The sequence below is a fragment of the Musca vetustissima genome, unplaced genomic scaffold (genome assembly GCF_032173495.1).
Source record: "Musca vetustissima isolate MV318-11 ecotype Yass unplaced genomic scaffold, APGP_CSIRO_Mvet_v1 utg83397, whole genome shotgun sequence".
Classification (NCBI taxonomy): Eukaryota; Metazoa; Arthropoda; class Insecta; order Diptera; family Muscidae; genus Musca; species Musca vetustissima.
This window is the reverse complement of record NW_026888408.1, coordinates 960-17404: the sequence shown is the minus strand read 5'-3', so window position 1 is coordinate 17404 and position 16445 is coordinate 960. Positions and strand designations below refer to the sequence as shown.

Here is a 16445-nt window from a genome sequence, read left to right as displayed (position 1 = left end):
TTAGGCACGATGTCTGTAGACAACACGACGAACAGTCTTGTAACGATAACCATCAACGGGAGTCTGCTCAATTTCTTCAACAGGGGCAACGGGTGCAGGGGGAATGTAAGTATTTGTAGGCTGCACAACGGGAGCAACTGGGACTGGTTCAGGGGCAACAGGTGCTGGTGGGATATAAGTGTTAACAGGGGCAACTGGAGCTGGCTCGGGTGCTACTGGTGCAGGTGGGATATATGTTTTCTCAGGTTGCACTGGAGCGGGAGCTGGTTGTTGATAATTGTAACCCAATTCGGAAACATCAGCATAGGCACAAGCCACAAAAGCCAAAGCGACAATAAGGAATTTCTGTAGAGGAAATAAAATGGTATATTTTAGATATTTATTCTGATTTCATTTCTACAATTCTAGCTTACCATTTTGTTAAGACTGATTTGTTTGTTTGAACGTCAAATAGTAGACTGTGTCGTATCGCAATAAATCACTGAGTTTTTATAGGCCACACTATGAAATGGAAGTTGATGTTTTCTTTATTGTGCGATTATGTTTCCGTTTGATTGCGTTGTTTTATATTTTCTTTATTTTTGCCTATCTTCTTCTTCCGTTTCTTTATATTCTCTTTAGTTTTGATGATGAATAGGTAGACCAATACAATGCAATTATTCTATATTGATATTTTGTTTTACACAATGGAATCATTAGCACGAATTTTAATTACATATCTGAAATTGTTTGAATGTCTACAGAAATGCCTAAATCGCTGAACAATTATTTATGAGAATATGCGACAAAATGGAGCTTTAGGTGAATTCCTTTTGTATGTTTGTATATTTATATATATAAATCAGGAAGTCTAATTCGATATGGATATGGATATTGTTGTTTTTTTTTTTTTTTTTTTGTTTGAAAAAACGGATCATTCTTCTAAAAATAAATACCACAAGACGAGATCTTTTGCTATCCAAGTATTCTAAAAAATGTCCCTCAAATGGGGTCGTGCAAGACAACTAGATATGCATATTTTTTTCGTCTTTTTCCACTTTTACCCAACAGGACTATACAAATAACACTGTGCTACAAAACAACAAAAAAATTTATTCAGGGTTTTTAATGTACCATTTCTGTTTAGATGGAGTCCCTGAAGCCTGAACTTCCTGTTGAATATTTATTGAACATTTTCTGCATAAAGTCTTTTACCATTCATTAATCCAAAATGTTAAACTACAATCAGTTGGAAAAATGCCACAAAATACCGAAAATGCTTCGGAAGTTTTATATAGAATTTATTGAAGGATATAGATTAATATTGAAAACTTTCTCACAAGGAATCCGGCTAGGACCATCAAAATAATTGTTGGTACAAAGATTTGTCTCGTAATAACAACCAAACTACAGTCAATTACAACTTCCGAACCGTTTTGTGTACGCTTATGGGCTTATGTGGGCCGTTTAGTTGGTCTCAACAAGTGAAGAACTCGGAAATTTGGTTTTTGAATTTGGCCTTAGACCATCAAAAGGGACTTCTATTGAACATTTCCAGCATATATGTCATTTATCATCGAAAAATTACGTCGTCATCGTCGTCAAATTACAGCCCCATTCTGTTGGAAAATGGTACGAGAAATGTTTCAAAGTATCGAAAATGGGTCGGATTTTTATACCCTTCACCACACTGTGGTACAGGGTATTATGTCTTTGTGCATATGTTTGTAACAGGCAAAAATAATTGAGATAGACTCATGGTTCCTTTTGAGAATATGCATAGAATCACTTTCTGAGTCAATTTTTGCATGTCCGTCTGTCCGCCCGTCCGTCCATTTATTTTTGTGAACAAAGTACAGGTCGCATTTATGATCCGATTTGGATGAAATTTGGCACATGTTACTTATTTGGCCCAAGGACGAACCCTGTTAAAATTGGGAAAAATCGGATCAGATTTAGATTTAGCTCTCATATATATTTTCGTCCGATTTAAGGTAAATGGTGTAATTGGCACAGCGAAATGAATTAGGTCTAGATTGATGCGTGTTAAGTTTCCTGAAAATCAGTTCAGATTTATATATAGCTCCCATATATATTTTCGTCCGATTTAATGTAAATGGAACACCAAAGTCCCTATATATCTTTCGATTTGCACGAAATTTGGCTTGTGTTAAGTTTTCTGAAAATCGGTTCAGTGTAATCTAACATGTCACAAGTTTCGATAAAATCGGTTTAGATTTCAATATTTTGCTTTAAATTTAATTACATAATTTTGTCCCTTTGTAAGTAACAACTCTATATCTGAACAAAATTTTGTATAGGTTGCAGAATGACATGTTTAATTTCATGTTATTGGTCCTTGAAAAATGCGACGTCTGTTACGATTCCATTTTTTGGATATAACCAAAGTGGTGGAGGTTATCATATAGTCGGCCCCGCCCGACTTTACTACTTTCCTTTCTGCTTTTTTATATATATTTTTTTCATCCGATTGTAAAAACAGTTTGAAATCCCCAAAATATTAGGTAGGGGGAAAAGAAATGTCGATAAAATCGGAGAAATGATAGAAGTTGACCGGCATGTTAGCAGTCTTAAACCATTTACACAAAGCTGGATTCAAAAAGAAGCTCGATGTTTGGGTGCCACACCAATTAACAGAAAAAAGATGGATCTAATTTCCATCTGCGAAGCCTTGGTCAAACGGAATTAGATAGACCCATACCACTCATAAAGTGAGAAATGGATCACATACGATAACCCTGTGCGAAAACGATCGAGGAAGCACCTCAAACGGTGACCAAACCAGGACTAACGGCTAGGAAGTTTCTGCTATGCATTTGGTGGGACTGTAAGGGGATTATTTATTGTGAGTTGGCAAAGTATGGCCAAACGCTAAATTCTGATCTCTTGGCACCAAGCGTTTATCGTCTTTTTCTTTCACTGCCAAATGTCTTTAGTGATATAAATTTGATATCTTGGGAGGATTTTGAAAATCGACTACTAGAGTTTTTTGCAAATAGAGAGCAGGACTTCTATGAGACAGGCATTATGAAGTTACCTTTAAAATGTCTACAAATCATACAATAAACTGTCAATATTTGTCCCAAATCGGATATTCCGAAGCATGTTAAATAAAGTCCTATATGTTATATAATAATAATGGATTTATTTTTCCCCAACCAAATATAGTACCTAATATATGAGGTCTATATCTAACCGTGGATCGATATTCATAATTTTTGTACGCGGATTTTCACTAAAGCAAAAGCTAACACAACGAATTACAGCCAATTCGGTTGATGTATATGTCTGAAAACCTTAACAAATCGAAAATAGTGGGGGATGTAACAAAACGCGGACCAAAATATCCCATTATCAATACCAAATATTCTAAAAGTAGTAGAAATGTAGGGACAACTTTTTCAGATTTATCTATATATTTAATATTCCGAGCTATATCGTGGTTTCAACTGACTGGCAGATTGATAAATAAATCGACATATAATTTTATTATGATCAAGAATACAAAAACTTTAATGGGACGTATAAAATTAATAATAATTGAGCCTATAATAAACTAAGTTCTTAAACAAAACATGTTAAACGATCTCGGTATTTCTGTAAATATTCAAACACATTGAGATAGGTCATTTAAACTAATGCTAATCGTCTGGTAAAACAATAAACAAACTGATCAATTAATTGTATTGACGGTCTACACATTCATCACTCAAAAAGCGAAAGAAGACACAAAACGAAACGGAAGACAAATGCGAAATTCATATGGAAACACAATCGGACAATAAGCAGCACACAAAATTCTATTTCATATATTGGTCTATAAAAACTCACTGATTTATTACGATACGACACAGTCTTACATTTGACGTTCAAACAAACAAATCATCTTAGCAAAATGGTAAGCATAGCATCATAGAAAAGGATTAAGAATAAATTAAATAAAAATAAATTTTGATATTTCCTTCCCAGAAATTCCTTATTGTCGCTTTGGCTTTTGTGGCTTGCGCCTATGCTGATGTTTCTGAGTTGGGTTACAACTATCAACAACCAGCTCCCGCTCCAGTACAACCTGAAAAGACTTATATTCCTCCAGCACCAGTAGTACCTGAACCAGCTCCAGTTGCACCTGTTAACACATATATTCCACCAGCACCTGTTGCCCCTGAACCAGCCCCAGTTGCTCCCGTTGTCGAACCTGTCAAGACTTATATTCCTCCCGCTCCCGTTGCCCCTGTTGAAGAAATTGAGCAAACTCCCGTTGATGGTTATCGTTACAAGACTGTTCGTCGTGTTGTCTACAGACACCGTGCCTAAGTCTGGAATTAAGGATTAGAGAAATTAGCTGATTCGTTAATGTTATATGTGTAATAAAAGTATTAAATCTAAATATTTGTTATTTATTAGAGGGTGGTGAAATATTGGAAACATGAATACAAAAACAACAAATGAGATAAATGTATTATAGCTGGCGTAACGTGTAAAGGCAATAAGTCCACCTTTTCTAGAAATTGAGATTTTGATACAGACATGTTTGGAAACACCCGAAGGATGATCTAACGTATTTACTTTGATAATTAAGAATATCACCCTATCGAAACCATCAATTCTACATATATGTTGCCGTACCAGTGGGTTGGTCGAAGTGTGGAGAATATCGAAGCCTTTCAAGGGTACTTAGTAACCGATCTCAAGAATTGGGAATCGTCCAATACACGTTATAGTAAATTTTCGAAGGCCCTTGGGTATGTAGGTACCGTCATACTAAAACCCTAATGCCTTTAGTAAAATAACGAAATAAATAACACAGGATTATGATTTTAAATAGACCTAATACTTCTGATGAAAGAACGTATGTTAAGTTTGGAGAAATGTTCTCTCAGCCGTCCTAGAATCGAAATTTACAAACACTTCGATATGAAAATGTGTCTAAAACTTTTAAATACTCGATATTATGGAGCACTTTATATATGGGGACTATGTTAAAACATTGACCTGCGTTGAAAATGTTTAGCCAATACTATACTTGCACCCGCCTATAAAGTGGGATAGCTTAAACCTTCAAAAAAAGAATCATTTTTATATGTGAGCTATGTTAAAACATAGATGTATATTGATCGTTTTCTCCGTAGATATATATCAAACTACAATAACCCACAGTGTCATATTACATCCACTTCGTTAGGATAATGCGACTAGATCCATTCAAAATATCAAACATGAGATGGGAACTTTATATGACGGCTATGTCGAAATATTTTTGCGTATATTATTTTCATCATCCAAGAATTCAATTCGGTACAGAAATGCGATTAGAAATTTCAAAAATTGGAAATTCATATGGGGCCTTTGTCAGCACATGGACATATAGTATTTAATTTCATCGCAGATGTATGCCAGCACCCGCAAACCCTGGAATGTCAGATTATACCCATTTTCGGTTGGGAAATGCGGCTACTGAAAATTGGGCGGACAAATATATGGAGACTATGTCAAAACATGTACCTGTATTGTTATTTGCCGGCATAGATGTATTTCAGACTCCAAAAACCTGGCATGAGAAATTGCAGTCCTTTTGGTTGAATAAGGCGACTATAAGCTTAAAAATATCGGAATCGGGTACAGTTATAGAAATTAAGAAAATTAGGCGATATCGATATACCATCGCTATCTCTATCGTGGTTTCAACAGACAGAGCGGCAGGGATACTGCTAACGGAATGGAAAATTTAATATACACTCGGGAAGATAATAATAATCATACCAGAGCCTATAATAAATTTAATTAATTAAAATAAAATCTTTAAACGACCTAGGCATTTCTGTAGATATTCAAACACATTGAGATAGGTTATTCAAATCGGTGCTAATGATCATGGAGAATAATAGAAATGATGATGCTGATCAAACAAACCGATCAATTAATTGTATTATGGGACTACATATTCATCACTCATAATAAACGGAGAATACAACAAAAAACGGAAGACGAACGCTTAGTTCAAATGGAAACGGAATCAGACAATAAGTAGCACATATAATGGTCTATAAAAACTCGGTGATGGAATAGGTAACAATACAGTCTAACATTTGACGTTCAAAGAAACAAATCAACTTAGCAAAATGGTAAGGCTAGAACTATAGAAACGGATTAATAATAAATTAAAAATGTTTTTAACAATTTTTATATTTCCTTCCCAGAAATTCCTTATTGTCGCTTTGGCTTTTGTGGCTTGTGCCTATGCTGATGTTTCTGAATTGGGTTACAACTATCAACAACCCGCCCCTGCTCCAGTGCAACCTGAAAAGACTTATATTCCTCCTGCCCCAGTAGTACCTGAACCAGCTCCAGTTGCCCCTGTTAACAGTTATATTCCACCAGCACCTGTTGTCCCTGAACCAGTTCCAGTTGCTCCCGTTGTGCAGCCTACAAATACTTACATCCCCCCTGCACCCGTTGCCCCTGTTGAAGAAATTGAACAAACTCCCGTTGATGGTTATCGTTACAAGACTGTTCGTCGTGTTGTCTACAGACATCGTGCTTAAGCGTCTGATTATGGAGGATTTTTTTTAGTTGATTCGTTAATGTTATAATTTGTAATAAAAGTATTAAATCGAAAAATTTGTTACTTATTAGAGGGTGGGGAAATATTGATAACATAAATATATAGCTGGCTCAACGTGAAAAAGCAATAGATTCATTTTTATACCCTTCACCACACTGTGGTACAGGGTATTATGTCTTTGTGCATATGTTTGTAACAGGCAAAAATAATCGAGCTAGAACCATGGTTCCTTTTGAGAATATGCACAGAATCACTTTCTGAGTCGATTTATGCATGTCCGTCCGTCAGTCCATGTTAAATTGTAAACAAAGTACAGGTCGCATTTATGATACGAATTGGATGAAATTTGGCCCTGCTCATTTGTTTGGCCCAAGGACGAACCATATTGAAATTGGGAAAAATTGGTTCAGATTTAGATATAGCTCCCATATATATCTTGGTCCGATTTAAGGTAAATTGTGTACCAAAGTCCCTATATATCATTTGATTTGCACGAAATTTGTCATAGCGTACTAAATTAAGTCTAGAATGATGTGTCAAAAGTTTCGTGAAATCGGTTTAGATTTAGCTCCCATATATAGTTTCGATTTTAGGTAAATAGTCCACTAAAGTCCCTGGAAATGTTTTGATTTCCTCGAATTTTGGCACAGCGTACTGAATTAAGTCTACAATGATGTGTGCAAAGTTTCGTGACAGTCGGTTCAGATTTAGATATAGCTCATATATATATATATATATATATATTCATCCGATTTTAGGTAATAGGTGCACCAAAGTCTCTGAAAATCATTCGATTTGCACGAAATTTGTCATAGCGTATTGAATTAAGGCTAGAATGATGTGTGCTAAGTTTCGTGAAAATCGGTTCCGATTTGGAGTAATGAGAATGTCAGCGTAAAATTTCAAAGCTCTATCATAAATATTGCGATCTCTATCGTGACTTCAGCTGGCAGAGAGACAGACATGGCTAAATCGTCATAGAATTTTATTTTTATGGTAATTGTTATAATCATACATGAGTCTATAATAAATTTAATTTATTAACATAAAATCGTTACACGATCTAGGCATTTAAGTAGATATTCACATTGGGATAGGTCATTTAAATTGGTGCTAATGATTATGCAGAACAGTAGAAGTGATGATTAACTACTGATCAAACAAACTGCTCAATTAATTGTATTATGGGACTACACGTCCATCACTCAAAGCGAAAGAAGATTATTAATAAAACGGAAGACGAATACGATATTCAAATAGAAACGAAATCGCACAATAATGAACGCACACAATTCTATGTTATACATTGGCCTATAAAAACTCAGTGATTATTATGATACGACACAGTCTAACAGTTGACGTTGAAACAAACAAATCACCTTTGCAAAATGGTAAGGCTAGAATTATAGAAACCGTTTAAAAATTAATAAAAAAAATAAAATTTCATATTTCCTCAACAGAAATTCCTTATTGTCGCCTTGGCTTTTGTGGCTTGTGCCTATGCTGATGTTTCTGAGTTGGGTTACAACTATCAACAACCAGCTCCCGCTCCAGTGCAACCCGAAAGGACTTATATTCCTCCTGCCCCTGTAGTACCTGAACCAGCTCCAGTTGCCCCTGTTAACACTTATATTCCACCAGCACCTGTTGCCCCTGAACCAGTTCCAGTTGCTCCTGTAAACACTTATATTCCACCAGCACCTGTTGCCCCTAAACCAGCTCCAGTTGCTCCCGTTGTGCAGCCTACAAATACTTACATCCCCCCTGCACCCGTTGCCCCTGTTGAAGAAATTGAACAGACTCCCGTTGATGGTTATCGTTACAAAACTGTTCGCCGTGTTGTCTACAGACACCGTGCTTAAGCATCATATTTGGAAAGATTTTATTTAGTTGATTCGTTAATGTTATAATTTGCAATAAAAGTATTAAATCAAAATATTTGTTATATTTTAGAGGGTGGGGAAATATTCGAAACATGAATATATAGCTGGCTTAACGTGAAAAGGCAATAGATTCATTTTTTCTTGAAATTGAGATTTTTATGCAGACATGTTCAATACGTATAAATATGATGATGATCTCACTTCGTAACTTTGATAATTAAGGGTATCGTCCTATTGCAAACCTCAAGTTTACATGTCATCCCAGTGAGACAGCGGGTTGGTCGAAGTGTGAAGAATACCGAAGAGGATCAAATGTACTTGGCAAGGGATCTCAAGAATAAAGCATTGTCACATAACATTTTATGGTAAATTTTCGTAAGGTTCTTGAGTATATGAGTACCGTCCTACTGGAAACCCTCAATATAAATCCGAAATTAAAACGGCCTAAAGTTATCTAAATAAGAAATTTTTAATTATTTCTCGACTTACTAAAATTGGAATCATATGGGATTATTCGTTTTAAACAGATATAATACTGCTTTCAGAAACAAAAAAAAAAACATTTTTAAAGATTCGAGAAGTGCGCTCTCAGCCATTCTATGCTTTTACCATAACTCATCCTTATTTTTAAAGTGTTTAAAGTTTGCCTAAACGCTTATATGGGGCCTATCACAAAACATTGTAAATTGTCAGAAATAAAATTCTTCGAAGAAGAATACCCAATATTATGAAGCACCTTTATATAGGGACTAAGTTAAAACATACAAATATATTGAAAATGTTTCGCAAAGATGTTTGCTCCCGCCTATAACCTGGGACACTAAATTACAGTCACTGTGGTTTGAAAACGCGACTTAAATCTTAAAAAAAAAAACAAGAATGACATTTATATGTCATACATCTATATAGATGTATCTCAGGCTCCATAAGCCTAGTCTACAAGATTACAGCCATTTCTATAGGAAAATGCGACTAGAACCATTCAAAATACCGAAAATGGGTATTTTGTGCGTAGATTATTTTCATTTCATTTTCACATTTATATGGATGTGCCTTATTGCAAATATTCTGCATAGATGTTTACAACTGCCTACAATATGTAACGCCCAATTACAGCCAGTGTAGTTTGAAAATGAGGCTTAACCCTTCGAAAGGCCAAATGCGCCTTTATATCAAACCACAAGTAACCGTAGAGCCATATTACTGTCACTTCGGTAGGAAAATGCGACTAGAATATTTTAAAATAGCACAAATTGTATGGAAACTTTATATGAGGGCTTTGTCCATTTTATACCCTCCACCATGGTATGGAGGGTACATTAATTTTGTCATTCCGTTTGTAACTCATCGAAATATTCGTTTCCGACCCTATAGAGTATATATATATATATATATACAGTGGCTCCATTGAATAATCGGACAAGTGGTTGTCACATATAATAATGCTATACATTTCAAAAAAATTGTCTAAATGTGTAGTTTTTTCGCTTTAATTTACACATTACTTACTTATATTTCTGAACAATACAAAAAACAACAACTTTTCTTGTGATAACAGTAAATTTTGTCAGAAAAACAAAATTAACTCAATTTATTGTGTTCAACGCAAAATCGGACAAAGCAAAGTATCAATGTTAAAAAATGAAAAAAACGAGAAATTAATATTTAGTTGCATATCCTTTGTTGTCCAGAACGGTCTGTAAACGCTTCGGTATTGATTTTACCAAATTCTGGCGTACCTCCGGCTCTATGGAGTTCCACGATTCCAGTAAAGCCACCTTAAGCTGTACTAAGGAGTTAAATGTTTTCCATACACTCTCCTAGCTAATTCTTCCCAAAGATGCTCAATTACGGTAAAGTCTGGGCTCTGTGCTGGTGTTTGTATAAGTTTTGGGCAGTTATGGATCAACCAAAGCTTTGCAACACCTGATGTGTGCTTGTCTTGATAAAAGGCAAAGTTGTTCGCGATACCCAATTTGTCTGCACTTTGCTTTACATTTTGCTTTAAAGTGTTGAGGTAGACAAAATTGTCCATTTTACCATCAATAAAATGCAAATTGCCTACTCCCGCACTCGACATGCAGCCCCAATCCATAACAGAACCTCCTCCGTGCTTAACAGTGGCTTTTGTATTCTTATGATTAAATTCAGCATTTGGCTTACGCCACACATACATCTTTCCATCTGACCCGTGCAAGTTAAATTTGCTTTCGTCAGTAAACAGAACCTTAATATAATGAAAACTATCAATAGAAATGCTGCTTCCAAAAATCTTCTGGTATTAGTAAATACTCCTTTTGTCCGATTATGCGATGGAGCCACTGTATATATATATTCATGATCAGGGTAAAATTCTAAGATCTAGCCATGTCTGTCCGTCAGCTGTAATCACGCTATCCTCTGAAGGAATTGAGATATGTGCTGACATTTTGCATAGGTTTGTCTTTTGTCTGCAGGCAGGTCAAGTTCGAAAATGGGATATATCGGTCCACGTTTAGGCATAGCTCCCATATAACAGTACCTCCCAATTTTCGGTATTTTGGGGTTCTTGAGTGCGTTTTCCAGCCGATACTAAATGTTTCCACAAAAATTATAAATATAGGTCCACTTTTTCTTCCCCATGTTCGAACTTGAACTAATGTTGAAAGAAATAATAAGATGGTCAAAGTTTGCATGAAATCAAAATTTTTAAAACAAATTTGGTCTAATGAAACATTGGGTATAGGACCAATACTTACAGCCTGTTTTTGTAAAATTCCAAACGAACGAATTCGAGTGACTTACGACCAAACCTTTATTTATGTTTATAAAGGTTTTCTGATTCAAAACAAAAATAAATGATATATTCTTCAAAACCAAGGAGTTTGGTCGTAAGTCACTCGAATTCGTTCGTTTGGAATTTTACAAAAACAGGCTGTTAGAACCATAATCGGTTTGTAGAATTGTCGGTATAAGTACACTTTTTGGTATGTTTCCTATATTTTTATTTCAAGTACCTATCAGTATATCTAAGGTGCAAAATCCCGGCATGCAAATTACCAATTGATATACTATTTGCAATACGAAACCTCCTAGGAGTAATGACAATGTCAGATTTAAAATCTTAAAGGTCTATCATAAATATTGCGATATCTATCGTGATTTCAGCAGGCAGAGCGACAGACATGGCTAAATCGCCCTAGAATTTTATTCCTCGAGGTATTACAAACGGAATGACAAATTTAATATACACTCCACCCTATATACTAATAATCATACCTGAGATTTGAATTTAATTAACTAACATAAAATCATTAAACGTTCTAGGCATTTCTGTAGATATTCAAACACATTGGGATAGGTCATTTAAATAGGTGCTAATGATTGTGGAGAGCAATAGAAATAATGATGAAATGCTGCTCAAAAAAAAAACTGATCAATTAATTGTATTGTGGGACTGACTACATATTCATCACTCAAAGCGTAAGAAGATCATTAAGAAACGGAAGACGAATACGAAATTCAAATGGAAACGGAATAACACAATAAAGAACACATAAAACTCTATTTTATAAATTGGAGTATAAAAACTCAGTGATTGTTACGATACAACACAGTCTAACATTTGACGTTCAAACAAACAAATCATCTTAGCAAAATGGTAAGGCTAGAATTATAGAAACGGTTTAAGAATAAATTAAATAAAAATAAAATTTCATATTTCCTAAACAGAAATTCCTTTTTGTCGCCTTGGCTTTTGTGGCTTGTGCCTATGCTGATGTTTCTGAGTTGGGTTACAACTATCAACAACCCGCCCCTGCTCCAGTACAACCCGAAAAGTCTTATATTCCTCCTGCCCCTGTAGTACCTGAACCAGCTCCAGTTGCCCCTGTTAACACTTATATTCCACCAGCACCTGTTGCCCCTGAACCAGCACCAGTTGCTCCCGTTGTGCAGCCTACAAATACTTACATCCCCCCTGCACCCGTTGCCCCTGTTCAAGAAATTGAGCAAACTCCCGTTGATGGTTATCGTTACAAGACTGTTCGTCGTGTTGTCTACAGACATCGTGCTTAAGCATCAGATTAAGGACAATTTTATTTAGTTGATTCGTTAATGTTTAATTTGAAATAAAAATATTAAATCGAAATATTTGTGACTTATTAGAGGGTGGGGTCTAGAAATTGCGATTTTGATATATTCAATAACTAAAAATATATCGCTTTAATAAAAAATCAACAATTATTTTGTTGTTGTTGTTTTGTAATAATGCGTAAAGGCACTCAGTCCAATTTTTTTTCACATGTCACTATGCAATATCTATATCTGAACCGATTTCTAAAAAAACTTGCCAGAGATTAATTTATATTAACTTCAGTAAGTTGTGTCAATCGGCCTAGCTTTGAATCTTTAGTGCACCATTTACTTAAAATCGTGCGAAAATATATAGGAGGTGTATGTAAATCTGAACCGATTTTAACAAAACTTTGCACACATCATTCTAGACTTAATTCAGAACGCTATACCAAAATCGAAAGATATATGGGGACTTTGGTGCACCATTTACATAAAATCGGACGAAAATATATATGGGAGCTATATCTAAATCTGAACCGATTTTCACGAAACTTTGCACATATTTCTATACTCTTCACCACATTGTGGTACGGGGTGTTATGTATGTGTGCATATGTTTTAACAGGCAAAAGGAAACGAGATTGACACAGGGTTCCTTTTGAGAATATGCATAGAATCACTTTCTAGGTCGATTTATGCATGTCCGTCCGTCTGTCAATGTTAAATTGTAAATAAAATATAGGCCGCATTTATGATTCGAGTTGGATGAAATATGGCACAGTTCATTTGTTTGGCCAAAGGACTAACCCTATTGAAATTTGGAAAAATCAGTTCAGATATAGATATAGCTCCTATATATAGTTTCTTCTGATTCGAAGTAAAATGTGCAACAAAATCCCTATATACCTTTCGATTGGCACGAAATTTTGTATAGCATACTGAATTAAGTCTAGAATGATGTGTGTTGAGTTTGGTGAAAATCGGTTCAGATTTAGATATAGATTCCATATATATTTTCTTCCGATTTAATGTAAATGGTGTACCAAAGTCCTTTTATGTCTTTCTATTTGCACGAAATTTGGTACAGTATACTGGATTAGGTCAGAATGATGTGTATTGAGTTTCTTGAAAATCGGTTCAGATTTAGATACAGCTCTCATATACAGTTTCGTCCGATTTTAAGTAAATTGTGCACCAAAGATACACCGATTGTCACAAAAAGTTGCACAACGTAGGTAAGTTAGAGTAGTATAACGTGTGAATGTTTTGTTTAAACCGGTTCAGATATGGATATAGCTCTCAAATAGGTTTTCGTTCGATTTTATGTATATGATGCACTATCGACACAAAATATGAGTGATAGGAACCAAACGTACTAAAATTAATTTAATCTAATCTGTGACAAGTTTTGTTAAATTTGTTCATATTGGATATAGCTCCCATATAAATTTTCGCCCGATTTTAAGTAAATGGTGCACCAAACCCCTTATGTTTGTCAGATTGACATGACATTTTGCACAGCGTACAAATTTCAGCATAAAATTACTCAATTGCGTTTTGAAGAAGTTCAGACATAGCCTATATACATTTCCGACCAACTTCGTGTTATTTGGGTTCCAAATATGCAACGTGTGTCCGACGGTAAACACATAAGAGCAAAAAGAAGAAATTGTTTTTGAATGGATTCTAATTTATCAGAATAACATTTGTAGAGAGGACTATAAACTGACTCCCGTGTCCGTGAAGGTTCAGAGTTTCTCAGGCGCCTAATTTTAACTTCATATGCAAATACAAAATTTCAAGTTTCCTTTAATAATATCTACCAAGATGTTATTAATTAGCCTTTCTTGCACGTTTGGCTGTTTATCAGTGCCCTCGTTCTTCCCAAAGCAATGTTCTGCATGGAGTAACTACTTTTGTTTGGTCTTACAGAAAAGCTCAACCATGGTCGAAGGTACCCTGACTTCGAAATACCCAATGAAACCCCTTTACTATATATCAATATAGACTATGTTAAAACATAGCTTTATATTGAAAGTATGTTTGCAACCGCCAAGAACCTGGAATGTCAAATTACAGCCTCTGCGGATTGAAAATGATGCTTAAACCTTCGAAAACATAAATTTTCTATTATATGGGAGCTATGTTAAAACATGGATCTATATTGATCATTTTCTCGATAGATGTATATCAAACTATAAGAACCCTCTATGCCATATTACAGCCATTTCGGTAGGAAAATGCCACTAGAACCATTCAAAATACCCAAAATCGAATGGGACAGCAATATCAAAATTTTTTGGTTAGATTGTTTTCATCATCCAAGAACTCAGAATGGTAAACTAGAGAAATTTCGTTACCGAAATGCGGCTAAAACCTTAGAGATTTCAAAAATTGGAAAGGAGCTATGTATAGAGCCTATGTCAACACTTGATTATTTTTGTATGTCAGTATCCAAAAATCCGGAACGTAAGATTATTGTATTTTTCGGTTGGAAAATGCGGTATCTGAAAATTGACCGGGCTATGTCAAAACATGGACCAGTATTGCTAATTGTCTAAATAGATGTATATCAACCTCCAAACACACGGCATGCCCAATTACAGTCCATTCGGTTGGAAAATGCAACGAAAGTCTTCAAAAAATCAAAATTTGGGAGGTACCATTATTGGACCCCCATTTGCAACATCAAACCTCCTTGGAGTAATTCTAATATCAGTGCCAATTTTCAAAGCTCATTCTTATCTATCGTGGTTTCAACAGACAGAGAGGCATGCATGGCTAAATCGGCACAGAATTTCATTCTCAGGAGAAATATATATAGGAGAAATATATATCCACCCAATAGTCGAGTGGATACTAATAATCATACCTTAGCCTATTATAAATTTAATTATTTAACATCAAATCATTAAACGATCTAGGTATTTACATATGTTGATATTCAAATACATTGAGGTAGGTCATTTATATTTGTGCTACTGATGATGGAGAACAATATAAATTATGATTAAATACTGGTCAAACAAACTGATCAATTAATTGCTTTGTGCTACTACACATTCATCACTCAAAGCGAAAGAAGATAATTAATAAAACGGAAGACTCGTATTCGTCTTCAATTTCAAATAGAAACGAAATCGCACAATAAAGAACACATACGACTCTATTTTATACATTGGCCTATAAAAACTCAGTGATTGCCTAGGTAACGATACAGTCTAACATTTGACGTTCAAACCAACAAATCATCTTAGCAAAATGGTAAGCCAGAACTATAGCAACAGATCAAGAATAAATAAAATAAAAATAAAATTTAATATTTCCTCAACAGAAATTCCTTGTTGTCGCCTTGGCTTTTGTGGCTTGTGCCTATGCTGATGTTTCGGAGCTGGGTTACAACTATCAACAACCCGCCCCTGCTCCAGTGCAACCCGAAAAGACTTATATTCCCCCAGCACAAGTAGTATCAGAACCAGCTCCAGTTGCCCCTGTTAACACTTATATTCCACCAGCACCTGTTGCCCCTGAACCAGCACCAGTTGCTCCCGTTGTGCAGCCAACAAATACTTACATTCCCCCTGCACCCGTTGCCCCTGTTGAAGAAATTGAACAGACTCCCGTTGATGGTTATCGTTACAAAACTGTTCGCCATGTTGTCTACAGACACCGTGCCTAAGTATCGGATTTGGAAAGATTTTATTTAGTTGATACGTTAATGTTATAATTTGTAATAAAAGTATTAAAACATACGATTTGATTTTGATTGGAGTTTGGAAAAAATATGTTATATATTGGACAATTCACATACCTGATATGCTGACGACCTTGTAACAAAAACCATGCCATTATAATCGAAGAAAACTGTTAACAAAACATGTATATTTAAACATGACCAGTTTTTTAGGGTCTTGGCTATTCTGGAAGTTTTCATTGGGATCTTC

General features: G+C 35.2%; 5 protein-coding genes across 5 annotated transcripts; 4 read left to right on the top strand and 1 right to left on the bottom strand.

Annotated features, from left to right (window-relative positions):
• Positions 1 to 2708, bottom strand: LOC133336238 (uncharacterized). The gene is made up of 2 exons (XM_061544521.1): positions 2682 to 2708; positions 1 to 345 (listed from the first exon to the last, which is right to left on the bottom strand). Exons 1-2 carry the CDS (start codon positions 2706 to 2708, stop codon positions 1 to 3), a joined length of 372 nt encoding a protein of 123 aa, XP_061400505.1.
• Positions 2709 to 3575: 867 nt separating this feature from the next.
• LOC133336237 (uncharacterized) lies at positions 3576 to 6551 on the top strand. The gene is made up of 3 exons (XM_061544520.1): positions 3576 to 3599; positions 3970 to 4281; positions 6198 to 6551. Exons 1-3 carry the CDS (start codon positions 3576 to 3578, stop codon positions 6540 to 6542), a joined length of 681 nt encoding a protein of 226 aa, XP_061400504.1. The 3' UTR covers positions 6543 to 6551.
• A 1344-nt stretch (positions 6552 to 7895) lies between these two features.
• Positions 7896 to 8426, top strand: LOC133336236 (uncharacterized). Its single transcript, XM_061544519.1, has 2 exons — positions 7896 to 7958; positions 8023 to 8426. Exons 1-2 carry the CDS (start codon positions 7896 to 7898, stop codon positions 8422 to 8424), a joined length of 465 nt encoding a protein of 154 aa, XP_061400503.1. The 3' UTR covers positions 8425 to 8426.
• Positions 8427 to 9223: 797 nt separating this feature from the next.
• Positions 9224 to 12510, top strand: LOC133336235 (uncharacterized). The gene is made up of 2 exons (XM_061544518.1): positions 9224 to 9238; positions 12157 to 12510. Exons 1-2 carry the CDS (start codon positions 9224 to 9226, stop codon positions 12499 to 12501), a joined length of 360 nt encoding a protein of 119 aa, XP_061400502.1. The 3' UTR covers positions 12502 to 12510.
• Positions 12511 to 14511: 2001 nt separating this feature from the next.
• On the top strand, positions 14512 to 16180 carry LOC133336234 (uncharacterized). The gene is made up of 2 exons (XM_061544517.1): positions 14512 to 14538; positions 15836 to 16180. The coding sequence occupies exons 1-2, from the start codon at positions 14512 to 14514 to the stop codon at positions 16178 to 16180; spliced, it is 372 nt and encodes a 123-aa protein (XP_061400501.1).
• Positions 16181 to 16445: the final 265 nt, after the last annotated feature.